Source organism: Rhododendron vialii, chromosome 11a (assembly GCF_030253575.1).
Source record: "Rhododendron vialii isolate Sample 1 chromosome 11a, ASM3025357v1".
In the NCBI taxonomy this organism is placed as follows: domain Eukaryota; kingdom Viridiplantae; phylum Streptophyta; class Magnoliopsida; order Ericales; family Ericaceae; genus Rhododendron; species Rhododendron vialii.
This window is the reverse complement of record NC_080567.1, coordinates 35,934,769-35,961,737: the sequence shown is the minus strand read 5'-3', so window position 1 is coordinate 35,961,737 and position 26,969 is coordinate 35,934,769. Positions and strand designations below refer to the sequence as shown.

General features: G+C 39.7%; 4 protein-coding genes across 4 annotated transcripts; 1 reads left to right on the top strand and 3 right to left on the bottom strand.

The window, feature by feature from the left end:
* Nucleotides 1–364: 364 nt before the first annotated feature.
* LOC131307634 (protein CYPRO4) lies at nt 365–4,547 on the bottom strand. The gene is made up of 2 exons (XM_058334253.1): nt 2,689–4,547; nt 365–897 (listed from the first exon to the last, which is right to left on the bottom strand). The coding sequence occupies exons 1-2, from the start codon at nt 4,324–4,326 to the stop codon at nt 613–615; spliced, it is 1,923 nt and encodes a 640-aa protein (XP_058190236.1). The 5' UTR covers nt 4,327–4,547; the 3' UTR covers nt 365–612.
* A 4,999-nt stretch (nt 4,548–9,546) lies between these two features.
* Nucleotides 9,547–10,611, bottom strand: LOC131308475 (ethylene-responsive transcription factor ERF109-like). Its single transcript, XM_058335418.1, has one exon. It carries the CDS (start codon nt 10,496–10,498, stop codon nt 9,791–9,793), a length of 708 nt encoding a protein of 235 aa, XP_058191401.1. The 5' UTR covers nt 10,499–10,611; the 3' UTR covers nt 9,547–9,790.
* Nucleotides 10,612–18,184: 7,573 nt separating this feature from the next.
* Nucleotides 18,185–19,964, top strand: LOC131308185 (coatomer subunit gamma-1-like). The gene is made up of 2 exons (XM_058335020.1): nt 18,185–18,791; nt 18,900–19,964. Exons 1-2 carry the CDS (start codon nt 18,551–18,553, stop codon nt 18,956–18,958), a joined length of 300 nt encoding a protein of 99 aa, XP_058191003.1. The 5' UTR covers nt 18,185–18,550; the 3' UTR covers nt 18,959–19,964.
* Nucleotides 19,965–23,361: 3,397 nt separating this feature from the next.
* Nucleotides 23,362–26,916, bottom strand: LOC131307773 (uncharacterized). The gene is made up of 5 exons (XM_058334455.1): nt 26,815–26,916; nt 26,462–26,598; nt 26,237–26,313; nt 23,782–23,851; nt 23,362–23,636 (listed from the first exon to the last, which is right to left on the bottom strand). The coding sequence occupies exons 1-5, from the start codon at nt 26,870–26,872 to the stop codon at nt 23,526–23,528; spliced, it is 453 nt and encodes a 150-aa protein (XP_058190438.1). The 5' UTR covers nt 26,873–26,916; the 3' UTR covers nt 23,362–23,525.
* Between the last annotated feature and the right edge of the window lie 53 nt (nt 26,917–26,969).

The following is a 26,969-nucleotide window of genomic DNA, read 5'->3' as shown; positions in this document are numbered from 1 at the left end:
CAAAATCTTGTCTAATTGTACCTGGATTCAACCTGGACTAATTCCAACCTTGCGCTAATTGGTACCCCGCAATATGGTGTTGGGATTATTCAACAAATTCCGCTTATGGGAATGCGAAGGATCACCACAGCGATAATTCGTATTACATCTGGGATTTTAGTTTTATGTAGTTTCTAGTATTGTTTTTCGGATGAAATTTAATCGGGTAAGTTTTCTTGTGTGTTTTTCCTTTATGGTGTGGTTCTGGTTTCAAGGTTTTCAATTTTGCTGATTTTACTGGATTAATTACTTTCTGACACTGATGTAGAAAAAGAAAAGAACAATGGAAACTTTGACGAGTTTGGGATGGGCGCTCTGTACTCCGTTTGAAGGTCAAACTACGAATTAATCTCTGCTACCATTGATATCAACTCAAAGATACTAACAACATGGAAGAGTTACATCAGGCTGAAAGCAAATCCAGTTATGGCAAACTGCAAACAAACCTAAATTTGCACAATACACAAACTACATCAGTAGGAAAGAAACCCAAATCAATCAAAAGAAACAAACAAATTGGAAGGATATAACGAGAACTATTGAACGGAGACGAGAAAACGCTTTTCTTGGTGTTCACCGCTTGCTTCCAGATATGCTGAAAGAAGTAACTTTCATGGGAGTAGCTACGACGAGGGGAGCTTCCGGGGAGTCACTAACAGCAAATCTATCGTGCATGAACCGACTATCAATAATGGATTCATCTTTTAACACAATCTTGTAGCAATAGCAGCTCTTGAGGCCCTGCTGATTCATGTAACATTCGTGGGCACTGTTCTTCACCTGCTGGAAATTCCATATCACGCTGAATTTGCCCACTGTTGCGACCAGGTGGCGCTCTTGCTTCCCATTCTCAGTGACCTGCAAGATATAGAAAAATCTCTCAGTAACATTGAACCTTATAGTCCAAGAGAAAGAGTACAAGCTGCAAAAAACAAACTAGCAATTCCAAGATAAAGATACCGTTTTAATTTAAAGCAAACCCATTGCATACTGGAAATTGGAAAGGAATAGTGAAAAGCCATGTCACTTGGAACGGAACTGGTTGCTTACTTTTAGTAAGACCTCTCTCCTATAAACCCTTATCTCAACCCTTTGACAACTTCAATGAGAAAAAGCCAAAAACCAAGCAAAAATGATAGGCACGCATCCAAGTTTACATCATTGCTCACAATGTGTCCCTAGGAGCTGTATATTTGTTACGAGCAATACACAACTTTAATGACTTCAAATTTCTAAGAGCTGAAAGTGGTGGATGCAGTTGCTATCAATAGCACCAAATCTTTTAGATGATTATAGGCACGAAGAGGACAGGAAAGGGGAAAAGGAGAAAGGGTAGATGAATTTTTAAGTTCCTTCACCAAGACCTTCGCATTTCGCACACAAAAAGTTCCTAGGGACGAGAAAATATAATTTATACAAATGATTATGATTAGACTCGAAGTCCCAAAGTCAAATGGGGGAAGAATATGCACCAGGATCAATGACATGTTAATGGTAAATGGTTTACTGGGTCACAGGCCTCATTACAGTTTTGGAAAAACGTATACATCACCACAATCTCCAATTTCCTAGGTCTTTCTTTGACTTTTTTTTTTTTTTTGAAGGGCAGGTCTTTCTTTGACTTAACTAATTCTCATTTTCCTTTAAGATTATTTGAGTGATAAGTAAAGTTCTGGAAGTCCTTTCCACACAAATTGATCATTTGACAAATTTCAAACTTCAAGAAAATAGATGACGAGGTGCACAATGGTTGAATTGACGAACCATTCCAACTTGATGTTTCAGAATTCAGGCCATAAAGAATGCTAAAAGCAATGTGACAGGGGCCAAGTGTACCTCCCGGTCAGGGACGTTCTTCAGATAACGTAGCTCTCCAAAAAAGTAGGCTTCTAGTGGGTATAAACATATATGAGCGAAGACTAATATCATTTTCAGAACTTCTACCCAAGTTACTTCTCTATATTCACTTGTACCTACCTATAAGTTCTACTTCTGGTTAAACAAATCTGATATGACAAAAGTCTCCCGCTTAGAATTTCCCCCAAGAGTATATAACATTCAAATTAGTTAGAATCACCAAACATATATGAGTGATGACGTCAAACATGCAACAATTCCCGGTCCAATAAAGGCGAAGGAAGAGTATATAACGTTCAAATTAGTTAGAATCACCAAACATATATGAGCGATGACGTCAAACATGCAATAATTCCCGGTCCAATAAAGGCAAAGGAAAAAACACATAAAAAATCGTACGAAACAAATGTAACATACACGGATCATCAGATAAGTTCATGTTCAAGTTTGATAGACTTCCTACTTACTATACGAACCAAAGTAGTAAAACAGATATGAGTGTTTGTATAAGGTACGATATGCAACAATCGTCTCAATCACTGAACGCAAAGCAAAACAAAGAATATATGAGGTATAGGACACAGCCCATTTGCCAACGTTCACTAATAAGTATGATAAAAAATATGTTAGACATCAACCCAAACTGGCTACAATAAAGTGCTAAAACACGCAAAGAACAAGTAGAATATCAAATCATGCTTCAGTCAAGAGCAACACAAGAAATAATAGGAATGAACTCACAAGAGAACTAAAACAGGTAAGACAGAGAACACTTGAAAGTTAGTAACTCACCCACGAGAACTGGCCTCTTTGGAACCTATTGTCTGTCCCAGCCATATGCGAATCCACGGGAGTCAGCTTCAATAATCTCGGAGCTGGGATTTTATTTCCCATTCGACCACAGAAACCAGTCTTCGTCTTCCCATCTTTGTCAGTAAACAGAGTGCAAATGAGAACCAAATAAGTGTCAGTGGTGCCCAATACCCATTTCCCATCGTACGTCACATCGACATGAGTAATGGGCGAGCCAAGCCCTGGAAAAGCAGTCTTGGCCTGCCTCATTGAAGTCTTCGAATACAGCCTTATCTTCCCATCAACCGAACCAACAACGATGGACCCATCCCCGGCTGTCGCAAAGCACTGGAAATTCGTCCCCCTAGAGAATTGATGCCCCTGTGTCCAATTCAATACTGGCGAATTTGAACTCGCTATATTCTGAACCATTCCGTGCTTATCTCTCATATCCCACTGGCACAGCCTATTATCATCCAAACCCAAGAATGTACTCTCTGAAGGATCCAACTGAGACCCTTTTGTATCATTAGTAATATCTCTCATTGTAACATCGGTCCCATCTTTTTCAAACTTCCATTCCGTAACAATCTTCCCTGTCTCAATATCCAACTGGTGGAGTCCAGTCGAACGAGGCTTCCCTTCCTTTAATGGACTCATTAGCATCATATTAGTCTCACCTCTCATCAAAACAGCCTTCTTAGGCGTCGATCTTCCCTCGCTAGAACTAATACGACTACCCTTTTGCCCGCCACTATCGAACTTCACGTACACCCCTTTCCCATGTATCCCATGGCTGAAATTCTTCACAACCTGAACACCCATATCATTCACGAAGAAACTATTATCCAACGCCCCTAATGCCAAGCTCTGTATCCCTCCCCCCGTCGCCGCCTCCTCAAACTCCTCCAACAAAGCATCCTGATTCCCAGTCCTCACCGAGCTCTTTGCCGGAGGACTCTTCCACTCTCCCGCCTCTGCATCCTCCCACATCGAATCGTCGGCAGCCTCCGGCTTAACCCACCCCAGAAACTCCTTCCCGTAAACCTTAAGCTTGTTCTCATCGCTAGCAACCAACCCATAAACGTTCTCAAACAAACAGTCCTGAAACTCGGTTACAAACCTCCGATACTCCTCATCCGTAAAAAACCTCAACGCCCACACCCCGTTCGAGACGAAATCGACGCGCCTCTGGTCCCCGAACATCTTCAATTGCATGTCGGTCGAAACCCTAGCTCTAATCTTGGACCCCACTTTCAAAACCCAGTGATCATTACCCTTGTCATCGTCGTCGTCGGCGTCGTTTTTGAGGAATTCGTAGTGGGTGAGTTTGTCGGAGACGATCCACTTGGCCCTGGGGGTGTTGCCGCCGATGTGGAGGTAGAGCTTGACGGCGTTTCTGGAATTAGGGTTTTGATGATGGGGAGGGTATTTGAGCTTGAGGGCCTTCAGCCTCTCGTCGAGCTCGTCTAGGGTTGCGGGTTTGGAAGAAGCTGGTCGTTGTTGTTGGTGGTGCTGTGGATCGTCGCCGTGGTCCACCGCGTCGTCGTATTGTTGTTCTTCGCTGGTTTCTTCGCCGTCGTCGGAGTACTCCGAGTCTGAAAGGTCTAGGCCCTCGCGACTCTGTGAGGCTCCCATTTCTTAGAGAGAGAGAGAGAGAGAGAGAGTTGGGTTGATTTGGAAATTGGAAATGAGGGTTTGAATTGCAGATCGTGAGGAATTGGGAGAAATTTTGAAGATTGGAGAAAGATTCGGAGTTGAATTCAGGTGGGGTTTTTCCGTTTAAATATGGGGTGTGGGATCAACCGCTTTTACCGGTCGAGGCCGAGTCGCGTTGATATAACGCCGGATTTGCTTAATAACGAAGTAACACGTACTACTTTTTTCCCAGTTTAAAGATAAAGAAAAACAAACGAAGGAACACGGGCCCATTTTACGAGACAGCTGTAGGTAAAAAATGCCTCATAGACATTCATCTTTGGAAAACGTGCACCGATCGAGTAATTTATTTGAACTGCGCGTACATTGCCCAAACAATGAAAAATGGACCGACTTATACCGTCATGCATGCTATAACATAAATACTACATAGGAGTAGTTTCCAAAAAAAATAAATCCCTCATTTTTTGCATCTTTAGAATGAAAGATTTTATAGCATAAATAAGGGAACTGTGATGCTACAACAATCTATACAATTTATACAAACAAAGTTTGAAAGGCATATATAAGAACACAGAGTCATCAATAACAAATGGGCCAACTTATATTTATTTCATAGTCAACTTTACCAAAGTTTCGAAGAGTAATTATTCAGTAGTCTGAGAGTACCATCACGTGGTGAATTGGCCGGATTGTCTGTGAGGATTTACTTATGATGATCTTGTGAGGGTTTTGATGAGAGGGTGCCACCTATTATGCCAAGATATCCAACAGTGCAAAACATGAAAATGTGGGGTGCTTGTAATTTTATGCTTAAACGTTGCCATTTAAACGATGGAACCCAAACGGCCATAAATTCTCCGTCTTCTCCTTTGTTTTCAGTTTCCGTTTCAGCCCAAAACATATTCTCAACTAGGACAGCTTTGTCCATCCACCAAAAATTTCAAAAAATCTTAGTCTTCCCCTTGTTTTCAATTTCCACTTTTGATTTGGTCAAACGATTTGAAATTTTTGATTCGTAGATTGAAAAGTGAACAAGAAAAGGAGTAACAACAACGGCTCTAATTTTAATTTGGCAAGAATTGAAAGAAAAATGGAGGGTGTTAATTGGATGAAAATCAGAACCTAGGTGGAAAAAGAAAGGAAGATAGTTGGTTGAGGAGAAGAAGAAAATCAAAGCAGTTGTGAGTTTTTTTTCTCTCTATTGGGTGATAACAAAAGTGTAGAATAGGAAGGGAGAAAAAGATAGGGTTTTCCCACCGTTAGATAATTATCCCATAAAACGGTATCGTTTGGTTTCAAAAGGAGGTGTACCAATTGTGAGTTGGATCTCCTCATTAATGTGTTGGCATCCTCTCATCAAAACCCTCACAAGATATTGGAAATCCTCACAGAGGATCCGGATCCCCACATGGTACTCCGAACCACTTTACAATCACACATTTTTGTAGAGTTTATACACTTAGTAGTAGACTCCACATGAATGTATGGTTGTAAAGTGGTTTGGACTATTGTATAATTTCACAGTTTCAAAACACAAGTGATGATCAAAATAATAGTGAGGCGTAAAGTTTGTTTTTTTAACTTTCCCTATCCCTATACAACATCCCTCCCCCTCAAAAACTAGACTTCAAGTCCCTGCAGCGCTGCCAAAGGCAGTGCCCTGAAACGGCAACGTCCTATGCAAGTCAAAAACCACCGCTCCCATTTATGAAGCCCAATCATTCGTATTTGCCTTGGCACCCTAAAGCTGCCCATCTCACTTTGTTTTTTACCTCTCTAAGCAATATGCTTAAACTAATTATGCTTTGTCTTGATTTTCGTAGTATAGTTTTTTGTTGATCAATTTCTTCTTTTCAGTGAATTCCTTTGAAATTTTTTGTACAACTATTGGCCTCTTCTACTCGTCTCAACTATATAAATTTAGAAAGTAGAATTATATGAACCAAAAAATAAGTCAAATGATAACATACAAAAGCAAGTAAGCGACTTAGCCTAAACAATGTTCTTATAAGGTTATATATACTATTTCTGTCCATTTTTTATGGTCCAATATTTTATTTTGAGTTGTCAATTGATAAGTATCTATTTCAAAAAGTTAAGCTTTGTTTTGCTATTATTTTGTTAAAAAAAAACTAAAAAAGTCAAGTTTTGAGTTATCCTTTTCAGCTTATTTGTCAGTAAATATATTTTTAGTTTTTTAGGTTATATTGTTGAGACAAATAAAATAGCCAAATCAATTGTAAAATCAAACAAATAAAAATGAGTTTAGAGAAGTAAAAAAAAAAAATGACATTAAGTAAAAAGGTGCCAAGGCAGCGGTGGTTTTTGTCAGGTCCCTTAAAATGCTCCCCTCTAGTTGTGGTGGTCGCACTTGTCACTAGAGTTGATGTAGTCTAGACTTCCAAATGTTTCATTCTAACATCATCATTCCGTGGTATTTTGTGATTGCGGTGATGACATAATGTCACCGTTACAGTAAGATCCTATTCTGTTAAGAAAAATATAAGTACTTAAAAAATAAAAATATTTGTAAAACGGGACTTATTAGGTTCCGTTTCGCATTCTCCTAAAATTTTTTTTTTCAAAAAGAAGGTAATTTTAAATTCAAATATAACGAAAATGAAAAATAATTTTTTAAATTTTTTTTGCACCGTTTACAAGATCTCAATGAAATCTATCAAACAAGATTCATATTGGTAGTAAAATCATTTACGTCAATATATGATTTTTGACCTTGAAATTATTTTCTTCTTTTTTTCTAAAAGTGGAACGCCTTAAAACTTTTGTCAGCCATTCCCGTCTACACGTCAGCGTGATGGGCGACCAAATGTTCTTTTTTGGCCTTTTATTGGTTCTAATTTTAATCGAGTGCATGAGGTCACTTACCAATAAGAGTATATTCCACTATTTAGTTTTGGCAAGTGGGTAACATTAATAATACAGACACGGAAATCCATATGCGCGTTGTTTGTGTTGCTGGGGACAGCTCTGCGCATGTTAAACAAGGACGGTTTTAGATGTTTATTCTTTGCAAAACACTGCTTATTTGGTCTAGCCGAAATTAAAAGCACATGTTGCTACTGTACCTTTTCTACCAAGAAATTGATATTCGCGTTTCATTTTTTGATGCAGACACTTTATGTTCAATGTAAAATTACCAGTAACTTTATGAATATAAAAAAAAAACGCTTGCGTCAAAAAAGGGAGCAAGAATATCAATTTCCTTTCTATTACATGGAGAATGATACCCCCACCGCAGTTCCCCCACCGAACAGCCCACCGCACGCACGCCGGGCCCACTCCGGCCACCAGACGGCCGATCCGATCCGTCCAAAAATTTAAAAAAAAAAACCGAGTGGGTTTACGCGGGAATCAACGGCATCCGACATGCTTAAGTGCTTGAACCAATCTTCCATCTTTTAACGGCTCGGATCTCTGGTTTTTGGAAGTTCGGATCGAGCACTTATACATGTCGGATGCCATTGATTTTCGCTTGGACCCACTCGGTTTTTTTTTATAGAATTTTTGGACGAATCGGATAGGCCGTCCGGTGGCCGAAGTGGGCCCGACGTGCGTGCAGTGGGTTGTTCGGTGGGCCGCATCATTCTCCCTATTACAATATGTGATCTCCTTTTCAGAATCCATTGAAGAATGACAGGCAGCTCTGATTTCAGAGCCCTAGTACCATCGTCAACTCATAAACATTAGATATGCCCATGGCCCACATGCATCAGTTTGAAGAAGCAAAAGGAATTTTTTTGATCATTTTGACCATGTTAATTTTGAGTTTTGATTTTGGAATTTTGGGTGACGAGCAGAGAAAAATAGATAGAAAAATGAAAATAACAATTGAGAGCAAATTTATTAGAGACTCTGCACAGAAAGAGAATTTCAAATCCAAAATTCCAAAATGATCATGGTCTTTGATTGCTGAAAGGGGATTGATGTTTATTTTTTGCCAGTATTGTATAAATCATGGGAGGTTAGTAGAGAGCAATGTTGTTAATCCCGTACCGTACCGTACCGGCTGGTACGTACCGAATTTGCGTAAAACTGGTAACTTATACCTCAAATATCGTTCCGGCTCTAATCTCGGATATTACCTGCGAGTACCGGCGATTCTGGACGATCTCGGACGAGATGGAGGTACCGGAGATTCCGGCCGGAATTTTGCAAAACAGGGCCATTTCACACCAGGCAGTGGAGAAAATGGAGAAATAGAAGGAAAAAAAAAGAGAAAAGAGGAAATCGGAAAAAAAAGTGGCTCCTCGTGGTCTTCTCCAGCTTATCCGACCGTGGCTGGAAGTGATTACTTACATAGATCTTCCCATTGGAATCCCTCTCAACAATACATAATACAACCCACTTAGAGAAATTAGAATAAAAGAGAAGGGTGATGAAATTAGATCTTCCCACTGGTTAAGGAAAATGGAGTGGTGTAACCGTGTAAGACTGTAAGTATGAGAGAGAGGAAGACTCAAGCGGGTCTTCATCTGGTTTTTCGTTTGTCTGAGGGGAGAGAGAGAGAGAGAGAGAGAAAGTAGAGAGAGTGAGTGTTTAGTTGGATTGGGGAAAGTTAAAAAAGCTGTGGATTTTTTTATGTGTACAAAACCAGTGGTTTTAGCACATGGTTTGGGAATGGAAGTGGCCAAGTGCAGTAATTTTCCGATTTAAAAAAAAGGAAGAGAAGAAATGGGTTTGTTGGGAAGAGGAAAAGTCAATTACTTGAAATTTATTGATTTATTATAGAAGAAATTGCATGGTATCGAAAACAAATTTGAGTTATAATTATATATAATTATAGTTGCGGTAAATCCGAAACGGTACCCGGTACCTGACCGGTACTGGTACGTACCGTACCAATAAGAAAACCGGTACTCTGTCCAAAACGGTATTCAGAACTTTGGTAGAGAGTTAGAAGGAATGTCCACGAAAAATTTCAGAAGCTATCTATAACTTCGAACCCCAAACGCCCACTACGAGATTAATATGATTACAAAACGTATTTCTCTTCACCCAAAATTATAAAAAAAACAAGTTTACTTCTTGTGTTTATTTATATCTGGTCAACATGAATTCTGATAAATTTTTAATGGTCTCAACGAGTTCAAAAATATGATCACTTTCATTCATCGAAGTGAACATACAAATTACCTATAAATGAACAAAAGTAGAATGTCAGTAAAACAATAGCAATTGGGTACACAAAGTAATCACTTCATTTTCTCTCTCTACAAAACTCTAGCCATTGGGTACAAAAAATCACTCCATTCTCATTCTTCTTCTTCATCCATTTATAAATATTTTATTTTCTATGTCATAAGCGATTTGTAGCTAGTAATCTAAAATCATAACTAGCTTCCAAACCCAAAAAATAACAATCAAAGATTGAAAGAATGTTTTGAGATCAATTTTTAGACATGATTAAGACTAGCTCTAGCTAAAAACGGTGCCCATTTCCAAAAGCAGAGTGATCCGAGGGACCACCGTTGAAATCCATCAACATCGCCATCCACTCTTCAATCTTCTCCTCCCCGATCCCTTCCCAGAACTCTTTCTCGTCGTTCCTTCCCATCTCCATCGACGGATTTTCTTGATTCTGCTCCGAATTCGACACCTGACCCTGACCCACCGACGTGCTCTGTTCATCAGGGAAAGGGAAATTGAGCTTCGCCCGGGCCCCGCGGAACTCGATCGCCGCCTTGTCGTAGGCCCGCGCCGCGGCCTCCGCCGTCTCGAACGTCCCCAGCCACACCCGCGCCGCCCGCCGCGGGTCCCTGATCTCCGCCGCCCACTTCCCCCACGGCCTCTGCCTCACTCCCCTGTAATTCTTCTTCTTCTTCTTCACGACCGCTATAGAACTTTTCGCTTTCCTGCCACTGCCCTTCGTTTTGCTATCTTGAGTCGGTCCGAAAAAGTTGCATCCCAAACAACCCTTGATCTCGCATTGCTGACACGTGTCGGGGTCCGAAATGGGCACGATTTGATTCCCCTGGTACGGGGAGGCGGTGGTGGTGGTGGTGCCGTTGATGACGTTGACGAGGGCGGAGACCATGACGGAGAACTCCTGGTCGCGGGTGAGGCGAGGCGGAGGTTGCGGCTGAGAAGTGGAAGCTCCGTCGCCGTGGTTGAAATTGTTGGGTGGCATCTGTGGTGGTTTTGTTTTCGCCAGCTGGTGTTTGACTGTTTTTAGACGGGAGTCTCTCTCTCTCTCTCTCTCTCTCTCTCTCAGATGGTTTTTGGGGGTTGGACTTTTGGAGAGGAGAGAGAGAGTGAGGGGGGTTTATATATGGATGGGATTTTGGCGGTCAAAGGGTACTCCAAACAGTATACGCCTTTCACACACGGGATGGGATGGGATTTATTATAATGGAAAATTTGGTGGCACGTGGGATTTCGGGGGATTATTACAGAAGCGATGACGTAATGTCCCGACTGGGTTCCACGTGTTGTGATGCCAGGGGGACAGAAAGCGTGGAATTTGCTGACGTTGGCGGGTTGCTACTAGAGGAGTGTCGAGTTCACACGCGGCTTTGGGTTGTTTCTGGGTTGTCTCTCGCTAGAGTGGCGTTTTACTTCGTCGCGTGGTTCTAGAAAATCAGTTGGCTTGCTCCCCGTTTTACTTCGTCGCGTGGTTCTAGAAAATCAGTTGGCTTGCTCCAACCGGAAAAACCTAACTTCTGTCTTCCAGCTGCCTTCCAAATTCCTCCCAAATTCCTCTCTCATCCATTTTTTAAGCAGGAATGCTATATACACTATATATTTTTACTACATCATTCATTACATTTTTTATGGGACTTATTTTGGGTCCAACAAAAAATATAGAAAAATATTCATAAATTTTAAAATAATATTTTAGGGGGCCCCGTAAATAATCAGCTCTAACGGGTATCGATAAATATTATTTATGGGTTCTTATGTTCGAAACTGAATAGTTGAACATTTTCACTCCTATAAATTTAGAAATAATACTTACCGATACCGGTTAAAGCTGATTTTTTGCAGGGCCCCCTAAAATATTATTTTAAAATTTATGGATATTTTTCTGTATTTTTTGGTAGACCCGAAATGAGTCCCATAAAGAATGTAGTAAATGATGTAGTGAAAGTGTGTAGTGTATGTAGCATTCCTCATTTTTAAGTGTTCAACTTGAATAATAAACGTTGCATTCGGTTGCCATTTTTCTTTAGTTTTAGTTTAGTTTTTCAATTATTACCCTATATCTTTCTTCAATCATTACTCTATATCTCCAATTATTAATTTCATTTATTTCTCTATTTCTCTCAAATCATTATCCCTCTCTCCAATCATTACTTTATTTCTCTCTCTACCAATTACCAAAATTAAACTAAACTAAACTTCCAACCAAACAAAGCCTTAAAAAATTAATTTTAATTTTTATAAAGAAATCATCGTTATACTTCAAACTATATAACTTTTCACCATTATACTCGAGGAAAACATCATCAACACTAATTTTTCCACTAACTTTTCGTAAAAAAGAGACGGAGAGAGAGTATGGACAAGAAATGCTAGGGTTTTCCTAAAAGGAGAAATCAACGGTTTAGATTTACTTGGATGTTTGAATCCTACATACCAAAGTGAATCTCAATTTAATTTTTCCGTATTTTGTGGGGTCCAGAGTGGGCCCCATATGGCGTGCGGTGGACGACATGCGGTGATCCTAGACTTCTTGTTTGTCTAACTTTACAAGTTTAATTTTTATAAAGACTTATTATCATTATACTTTACACAATATAACTTTTCACGATTACGGTACCTTTTATAAAAGCATCATTAATTACTTTTTACAACTGATCATAAATAAGTATTCTTCTCTAGGTGAACTATTGATCTTCATATGTATTTATGTAGGAGAAAAAATGTATGTTCAACGAAGTGTAAGTAAAACTGTCATGATTTTGCATGTACTTTGCACATAGAATCTGCTCATGTTATGTATACTCTGTGTACAGAGAATGTTCGAGTTGTGGTACATGCTTCGACCAATCGTCCAACAATGCTGGCTCATGTAGAACTTGTTTGTGCATATTTTGTTTTGGGGATTATTGTATGCATGGTTCAGGAATTTGAAAAAAAAAATGCTACTAATGACGCAGGTATCTATTGTGAATATTAATTAGAACTTTGGCCGTGCTTTGCTGTAAGTTACAAAGTCAGGGCCTGCTATCTTTTGTGGTACAAAAAAAAAAAAACATCTAATAGAGCTTGCATTGTGAAGTGTTTGTAAATTCCTGCTTAAGATCATACATTAATTTCTCTAATGGAGCTTGCATTGTGAAGTGTTTGAAAATTCCTGCCTAATTAAGATCATACATTTATGTTAAGCTATGTGCTTATTGGTCGATTCGCTCAAGTATTCTTAGACAATGCTTATAAATGTGTTTCCGAAGTTAATGGTACCTTTACAAATTATCGGTCAAGTTATGTTCGGAATTTCGCCAAATATACGAGCAGCTAAGGAAAACTTGGCCAAGTTAGTAACATGGACCACTGGTTCTCCGTGCCCACCGAACGAATCCGGTTCGGCAAAGCATCTTAGCAGAGAGTGTTCGGCAGATGATCCAAGCAAGTGGACTGCACGTGTCGCCGGTCAACCCGTGGTCCCATGGGGTTGGCCAATTGCCAAGGTTATGTGGCAGTGAACGCTTTGGTCCTGTTAGAAATCAAACTACTTGTTCAACTTAGGCCATCCACAGTGGTATAATCAAAAAAGGATAATCAAAAGTTGACACATCAGCTTTTGATTATTCACTTAAGAGGTTTCTAAGCTTAACAATATTAAGCTTCACTATGGTCACTTCTAGTCCATAACCAAAATATGGGGTCCACTACGATTTCACTCTCTGTCCCCCTTTGTTTTCCGTCATTCACTTCTCTCTATTTACGTTTTTTATGAGTTAAAATATATTGATTCTCTCTCTTAATTTTGGAAAAAAAATCGGTGACTTCCTTCCCTCCTATTATAATTTTTTTTTTCTTTGGTGGGGTGTGGGGGGAATAGAAACAAGAAAGAAGAGTGAAATACTTTAATCCGGCGACGATGAGTTGAATTGTAGATGATCGAGAGATATGAGTTTCACTTTTGAAGGAAAAGAAAGAGAAATAATTTGTGGGTGAAGTGAAGAAGATATAGAGTAGGCGAAGAAACTTGGCTACATAAAAATTTAATTCTTCAATTTTATTTTTTTTACCAAAAAAAAAAGTAGGCGAAGAAGAGAATGAGAAAATACCAATTGAAACGTGTGTGAATACAAATTTTGGATATGTGGTGTAGGGTTCATAAATTTTGATTATTGAAAAAAGTTGCTAGTTTTGGTTATCTAAAGCCCAAAATTTGATTATTTCTAAGGATGTTGCTAAGTTTGATTATACCATTGTGAGCGATCTTTTGCACCAGCATTGTTAACTTTAAAAACAATTGGCATTTGATTATACCACTGTGGATGGCCTTATAACACCCCTACGGATATTGAAAATTAAGATCACAGAAATTGCAAGCAAACAGAAATATAGTGCGTAATGAACAAGAAGAGAAAAGAACACAAAATATAAGTGGAAAACCTCAAAGCGAGCAAAAACCATAGGAGCCACACAATCCACTATGAAATCGAATCAAAGTACAAGTCTTATCACAATCTCTCTGAGATCTGCGTTTTCTCTCGCCTCTCTCCATTTTTCTCTAAAAAACGTAAACCCTAATTACATACAAACTGCAATATAATTAGGTCAGTCCTATGGCCGAAATTACACCCTAAGTCCTTGAAAATATCGTTTTCGCTATAGTTCGGGGTGTAACCCCACACTCCTGGGCTAAACCACTACTAAAGGTTGTCTGCACTCCTAACAGGTCCTTATCCAAACTCGGCTACTACAATAGCCCATCAACTTCTTCCAACGTTGCTCGGCGATGGAAAGAGTTAACCGGTGATGAGGCCGATCAAACACAAGGATTCAAGCTCCATAGTCAATCCATTTTCTTCCTTCGGCTGCTTCATATACATGATCCGTTGGGGAGACTCCACCGAGCCCTCCCTTGTTTGAACAAAACGAGGAGGGACATTTTGAATCTCGTAGGATAATGATAAGTGTTGCAGCTGAGGCAGCTAATGGGACATTTTGGCGCAGAGATTGAACAGTGGATGCGCATCCGAAGCGGCGTGGGGCGCCACGTGGCAGCAAATGGGAGCGTTGTGAGTACAAAGCGCAAAGATGCCATGTGGCACGATGAGAGTGGCCGGGGTCGTGTTGCTTGATTTCATGCGCACGACCCCCTAGAGCTTCGACGGTACACTTTCCCCCGGCCCCTTTCTTTCCCCCCAACCCCCCCCCCCCCCCCCCCCCCCCTCTTAAAAAAAAAAAACCTTCATCCACTATATAAAAGGCAAGGGGGGGAGAGGCGGCGCCTCACTCTTTACATCTTCTCACTCCGCTCTCGCTATACAACTTCAGCTTTCTAGCTTCCCAAGCTCCCGTTCTCAAGCTCCAATTCATTCTTTCTCGCCATCGTTCAACTTCTGCATTCACAGGTAAACGTTATTCCCTTTCTTTTCTGCACCTTTTCTTCCTTTTCTTTTGTCCTAAACCCCTAGCGTTTGGGATTTCTGTTTAGGTTTTGGATTTCGTCCAGTTTCACTGCCATGCATTTGGGGCCGTCGTCCACCACTTTGAATGCCAACGCTGGCGGTTTCCCACTGCAGCACAACGATGGGTCTTTAAACCATGCCACGATTTGGTGGACAGAGCAACCAACTTGAAGTGAGGACCTCTAGGTTTTCGCTTGCTTGAAACCCTAAATTGGTTGTAGCGGTCATGAATTTTAAGGAAATCATTTTGACCAAATTTCTTACAATCGTTGTGTAATAGTTTCGAAAGTATCGACCGATACTTAATGGGAATTGGTTGTAGTGGTCATGAATTTTAAGAAAATCATTTTTTACCAAATTTTTTAAAATTTTTCTAAATCACTCAATAATGGTCGAGTATGACAGTAAGGGCCGTGAATTGGAAACAGACTGACAACAAAGGAAATCGGTCGATACACAAGCGTTTTTTCATCTCGCCCATATATCGGGATGTAACAGAATTGGAAAGCTCACAAAAGTTGTAATTTTTTATTTACTTCTTCAGTTCCTTTCGTCGAGACAAAACTAAATCACATAAAAATTTAGCTTAAAATTAACATTCGAAATTTTTTTTGAACAAGAACAAAATTAAAAAAGTCTAATGCATAAGTAACCCGGGCATTACTCCCCTATGCCCTAGGTCCCTATATAACCCCTTGGCTTCCCTCTGAAGTCACGGCTTCTTCCACTTCTGTCCAGCCCCCCCTCTCTCTCAATCTATCTCGATCGACAATGGTGTCTGCTTCAAAGTTGAAGACAACTCTCCCTCTCTCCGGCTTCTGCATCAAAAAGTATTGAATCTAAATTATATAAATCTCTCATCATATATTATATAGATCGTGTATATTCCTCGGTAGGATTCTTTGTAATTTTTTTTGTTTTTTTCAATTAGATCTGAGGGAATAAGCTTCAAAGTTGAAGACAGCTCTCCCTCTCTCTCCAGTGCCGACATTGGCTCTTCTTCTTCTTTCCGAGTAAGTATTGAATCTAAATTATATAAATCTCGTCACTATATCAGTAGCGTATAATATTTGGTAGGATTCTCTATAATTTTGTTTGAATGCCAACACTGGCGGTTTCCCACTGCAGCACGACAGACGACAGTGGGTCTTTAAACCACGCAGCGATTTCGTGGACAGAGCAACCAACCAACTCGGGATATGTATCTTGTATCATTTTTTCACCTGAATAGTTCATTTCGAGATACGTATCGTGTATCTTGAGATACGTTTGCTGGAAGAGTAGAAATTTCTATTATGTAGTTGGGACAATATTTTTGAAAGAGGGAGAATACTAAAGACAAGAGTGGAGAAGGAGAGTATTTATATTGTACTTGAACTCAAACTTTTTTTGGCTTGATACAAAATGGTTAGAACTCATCTCTATTTATACTACTCTATGGAAGACTATAGTACAAAGATATTTTCATACAAGATACACATGAGACTAATTCTCACAAAAAAACTCTAGATATTTCACAAGGATATTCTAGAGCTTTTAGACTAGATATGTTAGAGTTTCTAAAAATTAGATATTTATATTTTTTTCGATAATATCTATCATATTTGAATTTTGTCAATAGGAGTTTTGTCAAAATGCTAAATTTAGTTTATGTTTCAACAATGTTAATTATAATTAAAATATAATTAAAAAGTAGATACACCTAATAACACCAATAAACTATGCTTACATTTAAAAAAAATTAAGATGCAAAATTTCAAGTCTCTCAATTAGGACATATTACATTAAGGTTTTATGTTCTCTTTGTTAGGAAAAGAAAAGCAAGACAAAATACAATTGAAGTATAGTTCTTTTTTTTATACAAGACCTACATTGAGGTTAAATTTCTATTAAAGGGTTTGAAAGATGCCATAATTAGATCACACAACTTAGATTAATGCATTCGGGATTCCATTTTTTGAAATAAGATCCGACTTTTTTTGAATAAGTAATCGTAGGATATGTGAATTATGATACGCGTATAAATTATGGAATACCCGATCGTATCCTAGGATACATATCGTTCCCCGAAGGTGTAGGAGCCTCTCACATTTGATTGTGTCATGGCTGGGTTGGCAGAGAACAAAAAGTTGCTTTCTAGATGAAGAGGTATGATATCTGTTGACTTTTGGGGCATTTTTGGCTCCATCCTCACTGTTGCCAAGCACACCAAAGCTGCTAATTGGTGTGGACAACCAACTACCTTGCACTGTGCCAGTGTCACGCCCTGCCCGGCGCACGGCGCCCTATGCGGGCCCGAACCGGTGCAGCCACGTGCCCACGATGATTCCATCCATCTTTGTACAATATTGTCCGTTTTAGGTGCCCAAAGACCGTAGACTTCCCAGTAGGTCACCCATCCCTGAACTACTCCAGGATGAGCACGCTTAACTGTGAAGTCCCTACGTTCTTCGGCCCGCCCTCACTGCTTTAAAAGACCTTGTACAAGTAGGATGGATCATTCCTTATAAATTGTGACCTGCCCCCCTCAACCGGCGAGTAGGCTGTCACAGCCAGCCTCCAAGAGTGAAGGCTTTGTCTGGCGTGATTGGAAGCAGGGAGTTCCATATTTGGTTATAAATGGGACCTTTTGGTTCCATCAGAAGTATCTCTCTTGAGTGAGAGACTAGAGAGGTTTCTGTGAGGTTTGTTTTGTAAGCAATGTAGAGGTCAGGTGAGTGGTGAGTTTGAGGGAAACCCACCTGTAAAGCTCTTGTATTCCGGTGACCATTAATTGCTCCGTTTTTCTCCGTGGATGTACCCGATTTTAGAGAACCACGTATCTCTCTTGTGTTCGTGTTCATGTGTTTTGGCTCTGTTTGATCCACTCCGGACACAACAATATCCTGTACAGTTCATTGGCTTGAGAGCCATTTCCCCCTTTATTCTGTACAGTTTGGTGTCGGGAAAGGTGGCCCCACTCTGGTTTCTTTGATGGTTTTGTAGATTCCCCACTCTCTCCGTTCGTTCGACCTTTTTGTGGTGTGGCGGCAGTGGCCCTTCTTTTGTACATGAGTAGCATCCTCTTTCTTCTTTTTTGATCGGCAATGAGTAGGATCCTCTTGAAAGCTCTGTCAACGACACATTTAATCTTTCTCATTTAGTGGATAGGTAGCTAGCTCTATCAATGACACCTACACCGTTACTTATGAGAAAAAATGTTCCATTTTCCTTTGCTCTGAAAATTGGACGAAAGTCCTTGTTTTTCAATGTATTATTATCTGATGGTACTGTTGCCTTTGTCATTTTACTGTTTAGGTACTCTTAACGTTTAAGAACTATCCATTGGCATGCCGGCTGAGTGTGTCCATATTCCCCTAAGTTTGGAAGACAACTTTTTCAACTTTGGTGCCTTCAGGTTGATTTTCGAACTTTTGTGGCCACAAGAGAAGTACTGCAGATGAAAAAGAGCAAAATTTTCAACTCTATCATCATTTTAGTCTAGGATTGGGCAGTAACTAACACGTCGTGTATGCATTAATTATACTTTTCAATGGAACTTCTGCTTGACAATATGTACGCAGGTTCGTGATAGGGCTTCGCCGTATCTGAATATGCTTGGGGTGAGGGTTGAGTTGTTGAAACTGATTGTATGCTTCATGCACAGTTACATTATCCTCCTGTATATTGTTTCAACACAGGTTCAGGAGCCTTCAGAAGAGCCTTTTGATATTGATTCTGTACCTAATGAGGTTAAATCTCAACCACTTGCTGAGAAGAAAGCCCCTGGTAAAAAGCCAACTGGGATGCTCTCCTCTATCCCAGAGTTCTCAAAGCTTTGGGAAGCTTTTCAAGGTTCTTTCACTCGATGCTTCCTCCATTGGACATTCTGGTTTTCATTATTGTTGACATGATCCTGATTCAGGTTATTTATTTATTTATATGTTCTGTTTCTTGAACCAGTCTTTACCACCCCTGGAGCTTACAGAGGCCGAAGCAGAATATGGAGTCAATGTTGTTGAGCACATTTTCGGTAGGCATGTGGTGTTCCAGTACAACTGCACAAATTCAAATCCTGAGCAGTTACCGGAAAATATAATGCCAACTTTACCGAGCACTAGTTTCCTTTATTCTACAGTTAGCTTGTAACAATCTCTCAATTTTATTGTGCAATGTGACAGGTCTCCGTGATAGTGGATGCCTCTGAAGCGGAGGAATTTACTGAAGTATCATCAAAACCTTTAAGATCTCTTCAATATGATTCACCAGGACAGACATTTGTAGCATTTGAGAAGCCAAATGGAGTCCCTGCTTTTGGAAAATTAGGTCTGTCTCCAAATCCTCCCCGCTCATACCCCTAATGATTGGGGACTAGATATGTTCTGTTATTGTTGTTGTGTTAATAAGCACATTTGGAATTCATACGATATTTTAGTAAGAGCCAATTGGGGTTTATTGATTGTTTTTTTTTATGATGGCATGGCTTTGGCGGTGGGAAAATTAACTTGCCTGGAACATCTATCCGCTCTGCCATTCTTTTTCCTGGTATGGGTCTTTTTAGTAATTCAGGAGAAGTGGTTGAGTGCTAACCAATTCAAATTTTTTGTGATAATATATACAAATGCATGGTCTGGTGAACTCAGAGATCCTTGACCATCAAATAGTGGAGAAAAATCATTTTCTTTTGGCATTGGAATCCATTGGCTCGATTGACTGGCATCATAATCCAAGTGTGCAGTGGTGGCTCCGGGATTTTATATGAGGGTGTTCGTCGTGGTGAAAACCGCAAATTTTTTTGTAGAGCCCAATATATAATTTTATCAAAATGGATGATCAATGTCGAATGCTGCTTTTAGTCATATGCCTATCTAGAAAGGTTCTAAATATTAATTTTTCTTTGGAAATTAAGCTTAACCTTCAAAATGATTAACAAAACTCTCAAAAAGAGACCAGGTGAAAAGCAAATACACAAGTGACAATTTCTGTGGGTGTTCAAAAGGATATCTTATTTTCAAGAAAGGTATTAAAAATAGCAATATCATGCATATCCTGATAGCTATGAAGATGTCAATGTGGCGCCGCCATTGCAAGTTTTTTTTTGTGTGTAACGAAAAAGAGAGAGACTATGGTATCAGACAAAAGACGATGCCTAGCTTAATTAGATGATATCAGACGGATGAAATGGCCACTTTCCATCGGGAAGGCAACCTATTGTACAACAATCCAGTGAATTTCTTGTGAAATTTTGCAAAGAGTTCAAGCTGAACAACTCATTTATTTTTTGGACTGTGGATTTTCAAGAATCTCTTTCCTAAAGTGTAGCGAACAGTACTCACACGCAGGCATTGATAGCTTTTTTAGTGGCATGACCAGGGAGATAATGTTTCTAGCTAGCTTTGTGACTCTATGACCCACTTTTTTCTGCCTCAAACTGTGGCAGCGACATTCGAACGTCCAGGACTGGAAGGCACTAGGCCGCACATGCAGTACCATTAGCTCCAATACTTAAGTGATTATATTCGGTCCAATGCTGGCAAAATCAGAGGTCTAATCTTCTGGCCTCCTCTTTTTACCGATTTAAATGTGAAATTTTTTAGCATACAACGATCATTCTGTGAATGTACATGGATTTCTTTTATTCTTCAATACCTACAGCCTGTACCTCCATGGTTCTGATTTTTGTGATAACTTCTGCGGCATGCTCTTGTCACTCTCTACGCACCGTTTTTTTTCTTCCTGGATTTGTTACGTTGAACTTAAATTATACCACAAAATCCCTCATTAAAGCATGGTGAATATATACTTTTACGCAAACAGTAAGAGTATGCGGGGAAATGGGTCTCATAATATGCTCGCGTGTTACATGTTATTCCTGTATAATCGACAATTGGTGGGGGATTTCCATTGTACAGAATTTTTATCTATGTTTTTTTCCATATGACGAAAACCCTTTATGGGGAAAGCTGAAACAAGATTTAATATTGCAGTATTGTATACTCCGACAGGCTTTAAACACTCTTTCTTGTGAAAACAGATATTTCAAATTTTAATTTATTTCAAATTTTATTAAAGATGAGATCTCTCAGATCTTTGGCTTCTACATGCTTCCGCAATGCTCTTAATGTTAGTCTTCAAACTTGACTATGTTGTCATTTTGACACTATCCCTCATACATGTAGTCTCTAAACCATTGAGCTAAGGGTACAGAGTCACGAGGATATGTATTTGTTAGGAGGTGCCAATGGTAGGTGTTTCTTGGTTTATAAGCAAGGGTCATTTTTGGACCCAATGTGATCCAGATTAAACGTTTGGGCCCTTTGGGATCAAAAGCTCGGGGTAATACACCACCCATTGTATCACTTTCACCACCACAGGGACCTTAGTTATACATATACCTATGGGCCCTGAAAATATCCCATTTAGAGCATCTCCAGGAGACTCGCCTTCTCCTCGGGCGACATCAAAGAGGCGAGCCAAAGTGCACAAAACCTGTTCCAGCAGCCTTGCCGGAAGATAGCCATTTTTCCCCCTCGCTCCAACTCCTCGCCACAGTGAGCGAGGTACTAACCCTCGCTTCGCTTATCTCTCCTTGCTTTCACTGGATTCCGGCGCCGGAAAACAAAATAGGATTATATCACACTACAAACGAACGGTCGGGAAAAAGAGCTGAGGTACTCCGGCGAGTTAGATCTCGCCGCCGTCATTGGAGGGTTCTTCTGGTGGGGTTTTCGATTTCACGATTTCTGGTAGGTTTTTCGATTTCCAGTGGATTATTGACTTGTCGTTGGTCGATTTTTCAGGACTGCTCTGTTTCTGTGCTTCATCCAGATCAAAGGCCGGTCGATCGCCTGTCCCACCGCCATTCCAACGAGAGGTACTCCGGACTGCCCTGTTTTTGTGATTTTGCTTCAATTTATTTTTTATTTTTTTTACTTTGTTGAGGTTTTTATTGAGGCTGTTGGGTAATAGACATGTTTTGTGGCTAGCCAAAAGGGAAATTGTATGGTAAATGGCTAGAATTATGGCTACATTGTTGGAGATGCTCGCTGTTGCTGAGCAATGGCTAGCTAAGCTACAATGTTGGTGTCCTTTGGTATTACTCCCTCCCATAGAAATGGATGAGTGAAAGGAGACCTGACTCAAACTCATATAAATACACTAGTTACAAGTACATTTATGGGAAAAAGGAGAGATAATTTGCGTACTGTTATATTTATGCTAATCCAATTATCTCGTAGGATAATATTTCGAATCTCTTAAGGACATGAAGGAAATAGGAAGCAACATGATCCATGAATAACATGGTTTGATTAGTGATGGAAAAATTATTAGCACCGACAGAGTAGTCACATTCTCACTTACAAAATCTTTCGCGCAAATTTCCCCTTAGAAGACATGAAATGCAATTCATTAATAAATAAGAATGTTCTGATATAATGAGTCGTAAACAGGATTAGTTCGTAAGATGAAGTCGAGAATCAGATTTCTCTTTAGGGAGTCGACTTCCGCTTGATGCACAATTCTTGGGTGCTGGAAGTTTCCAAAACTTGGCTGGTATTCCTTGCTGAGGGACTGGGAATGGACCATACTCAATCCCACTTTGGGAACCCACAAAAGAAAACAATTTATACTACGAAACATAATCCTTCTCGACCAAGTTTTATTGTCTAATGAGCATAAAAGAAACACAGAAACAGTTTCAAACTGTTCCCCCAAAACCAATTGTTTCAGGAAAGTTGCTACTATTAAAAAGCTCTAAAAGACTGAGGCAAATCTTCTTCCTTTTTCTTGTTTTTCCCCTTCAATTTTACGAACAGATAGCAAGCAGCTTTCAGAACATGATACTGCATAGGCCCTAAGAAACCAATCTCCAAAGTTTTTATTTTTGGAAACTATTATACTTGATTTTGGTAATGTGCATAGAAATTGATTTTGCCTCTTGGCCTGTCCTCTCTGATGCCTTTGGGCTTTGATTTGAGGGCATGGTTCCGCAGCAAAACGTCCCTTTAGCTCCTTGGTTCTTGGAGGTATAGGGGGCCATTGTTTCGGTGGTATTATGAGAGCAACTATTTTGTTCGTATATTGCCAAAGGTTAGGTCTTTTTCCAATCCTCCCCCGCCCATACTCCTAATAATTGGGAACTAGATGAGTTCTGTTATTGTTGTTGTATTATACTTGATTTCCTACAGCACATCGAGGGACTTCGGACATGGACTAATACTTTTTGTTTTTGTTGTGGACTACTACGACTACGACTACTTAGCAGAGTAGTCGTACTAGTAATGCTGACTTCCAAAATGTCCTGGCCAGGTACAACAAAGAAGGCCTTACTAGCGATGAGGGGAAAACTCGCCCAATCACGTACATATGAAGGAAACAAAATGAGGTCGGAACTGAACTTGCTGTTCAGAAACCCAGTGCAAGTCAAACAAAATAACTAAATGCGTCGCACTTGAAGGTTTTTAATGTTCAACCTTGACATAGCGAGGAATTCAAGAGGACATCATGTGAGAAACAATTATTTTCTACGTGAACTCAGATAGGTCATATTCTACCCCAACATTATTCTGTTACGAGGTAATTACTATGCTAAGCAGTAATCACAGTGCACAACAAGAAGTTCAGTGAAATTTGTAAGTACCAGCGAGGTTTTGAAGCCTGGTATTTTGAGTCAACTTCGAGGTTTTCCGCTTCCGCAATCTGTCTAAAATATGGAAACTTTTTGTCAAACTTCCTTCTGAATACGAACAAATTCTGCCTAAAAGCTAGAGTTGAGTGAGGTGTTATACTGCTCGATTATGTGATTCAATTTCAACTAAAAAATGGTTGGAATGTAAAGCCCTACCTCAAGAGCTGCTGAGTGAACTTGGGATTGGCCTTCTAGGTCCTTACTTCCAATCAATAGCACAGAATAACTGTAACGCTTATCAAACAGCTCGAGAATCAAAGATGGAAAAGGAGCATGACTTAAACCACAATGAAATAAAAATTTGAAGCCAAATTCGACCAAACACAATGTAAAATCCAAACTTTTAAAATTCTAGTCACGTGATCCGAATAGATGCTCGACACTCTAATTTAATTCTAATAGTATGTTAGGCTACGCGAAATGTATCATGATCCGAATGAATGTGTGAATTCTGATTCAATTTTGTAAATACTATGGGGCAATGGAGTTATATCTTATATACGGCATGAGTTACGCGACGTTGGAATCATTCCTTTAAAATCGGACACCGCCATGATAATCCCCATACTTTTATTAGTCTATGTTGAATTTTTGAGATTTTTCGGAGACTAAAATCTGAACGCGTACGGATTGAACTCGTGCTAGCGGAACACGTAACACCCTGTGTCAATTGGGGAAGGAAACAGGTGTCATTACTTTAACCTGTTTCACCGTTCACCGTTTCATATATTAGAAGACAAAAGGGAATAAAGCCTTATTTAACCATACAAAGCAAAGGAAGAAATTAGGAACTAAAATAAAAAGAGAACGGAACTTCTGTACTGGTCCTCCACACTGACGGACGCGCCGTTCGCCGGAAGACTCCATTGCCGAGCTTCCTTTTCCCTCTCTTCTGGTAATTTCACCTTCCCACTCTATGAATTTATATTAAAATAGGTATTTCACGTATCTATATTGGAAAGTAGAGTGAAAAAAATACAAGACATCCAAATCACACATAATACACGCACGCCACCACAAATTGGCAGCCCCCGCTGCCGGCCACGTTGTGCTACTTCCTCTCACCTCTCCACTGTATCTCTTTCTCTTCACGCGTTCACCGCACCCAAACCTCTAATATTTTCACACAAGCAAAACTCCTTTTGGCAAAGAGTTCGAATTTGAGACTCGCCGTCGTAATGAAATCAGCCCTAAAAATAGGATCTTAAAAGCCTAATTTGAAATTTCTTGATTGTTATTGATTGATTTTAGACTAAAGTTCAGGGAATATTGGAAAAATTGAGGTATTCACCTGGATTTCTAAAATTTACGTGAAAGAAATAGAATACCTAAAATTAGCAGAGAAATTAGACTCTAATTGACCCTAAATTGTCTAAAGGAGTATTCTGACTTTTTAAATAAATATGACACTACCCCAGTTATGGACATTACCACCCAAAGTAATTAGTTAAATTTCGGATATAGGAATCTTAGCTAACATCAGAACATTACGTGTTTAGGTGCAAGAACTGTGAAGTGAGGTGACGTGTGTAAAGTGACCGCTACTTCTTTTTGGTGAGTTGCGCATACCTCAGTTACATGTATTTTCTAAAATTTTGGAATGAGATGCTATTGCTTGATTTTGCTGGAAAATATAGGATTTGAACTTCCTACTTGGTTTAATTGATGTTAATGCATGCGATGGCTGGTTTATAAATCTTTTAAGTTCAGTTAAAGTAGACCTTGGCAGTATGTTTTGGAAATTTGAATGTTACTGGTTGCTAGTACATGCTCGTGATAATATGATTCATTCGAACGGTGTCCCGAGCGCTAGGGGACGGGCAAAGATACTAGTGGCGTGAAGTAATAAGGTAGGAGATGCGGCCAGGCATCACCGGGTAATGATATCTTACCACTCTTCAATGGGGTCGCTCCCCAACAGACTGGCAAAAATACCGTTGAATGCTATTATCGCTCAAAAGTGCAAAAGTTGAAAAATAAATGGAATGAAAAGGGTCCATCTCTTGGACCAAAGAAATGAGCTTTCGGACAAAAATGCTTGAACTGGATGGTCAACGAAATATTTGAATTGTTGCTTTGAACTGTTTTATAATGTGGGGTATTTCCATGGTCAAACTTGTAACTTTTGTATACGTTTCTCACCCGAGCTTCGGCTTATGAAAAACCTTTTCCAATTTTTCAGGTTAAGGTAGATAGCAAGTTGTGGACTGAATGAGTTTCTAGAATAACCATGGAGAATCAAGTGGTGTCAAATGGTTTGTATTTATTATACTTGTACACTTAGAAGTTCTGGGATTATCTTATTTATTCTACGCTTCCGCACACTTGGAATTCTATGGTTTAAAAAGACGACGATGTTAGAAATCCCTAAACTAGATTATGAGCAGGCCTTTGGCGGCTTAACACCCGCTTGGCCGGTCACGACTTCTAGGGTCGGTTTTGGGTCGTGACACACAAGATCAAAGATGGAAAAGGAACATGTCCCAACCCACAATTTAAAACTGATAATTGAAGCAAGGTATAGTTTTGACACACCAGTGTGCACCAAAGTAATCATTCTATCCCGGTTAACAGCAAAGTAAACCTTGCAGCAAGACTTAGTTCAACTTACTTGAGGATCAAATTAGCATAAGACACTTGCACATTCTTATTTGGAGATGAACAACAACTTGAAAATGCATCAAGAATCTACAAAGGTCAATAAACAGACAAATCAACAAGACTTTAGATTCAATAGGAAAACGACTACAACAGCACATGCCAGCCCAGAGGCTAAAAGTGCTCCATACAACTTATTCCTAGTTACAGGAATAACAGGCAAAAGGAACATACTAACCTCACTGCGATGCTTTTGCAACCATGGATAGTAGCATGAATTCTTGAAGACGTTAGTAACAGCACGAATACTGGTCAAAAGATTTGCTGGAAGGGGAGGACTTGAAGTAACATTGTTAATCATCTCTATCAGCACATCTGGTTAAGAGGAGAAAAAAGGTATCCGATAAATGCCAAACTTGAACGAAAACATAACAGAGGGGCATATGCACCACAATATTCCAAACGAATCACAACAGATTAAGCATGTGTTTAGGGCCTGTTCTTCAGCCTGAACAGCTTAAGGCCCCGTTCTGGGGTAGCCCACCTAATAGCACGCGGGAGTCCTACTAAAAGAGGTCCATCAAAAGATACCACTTTTATCCACATGCTTGAGTAGTCTAGTAGCCCCATCCGGGTGCAGAATGATCATCCTCAATATGTTGATCACTGCAAATGATCATCCTCAATATGTCTACCACCAGACATGAGAGATAATAGAGAGGATCGGATCTCCATGGCAAGCCACG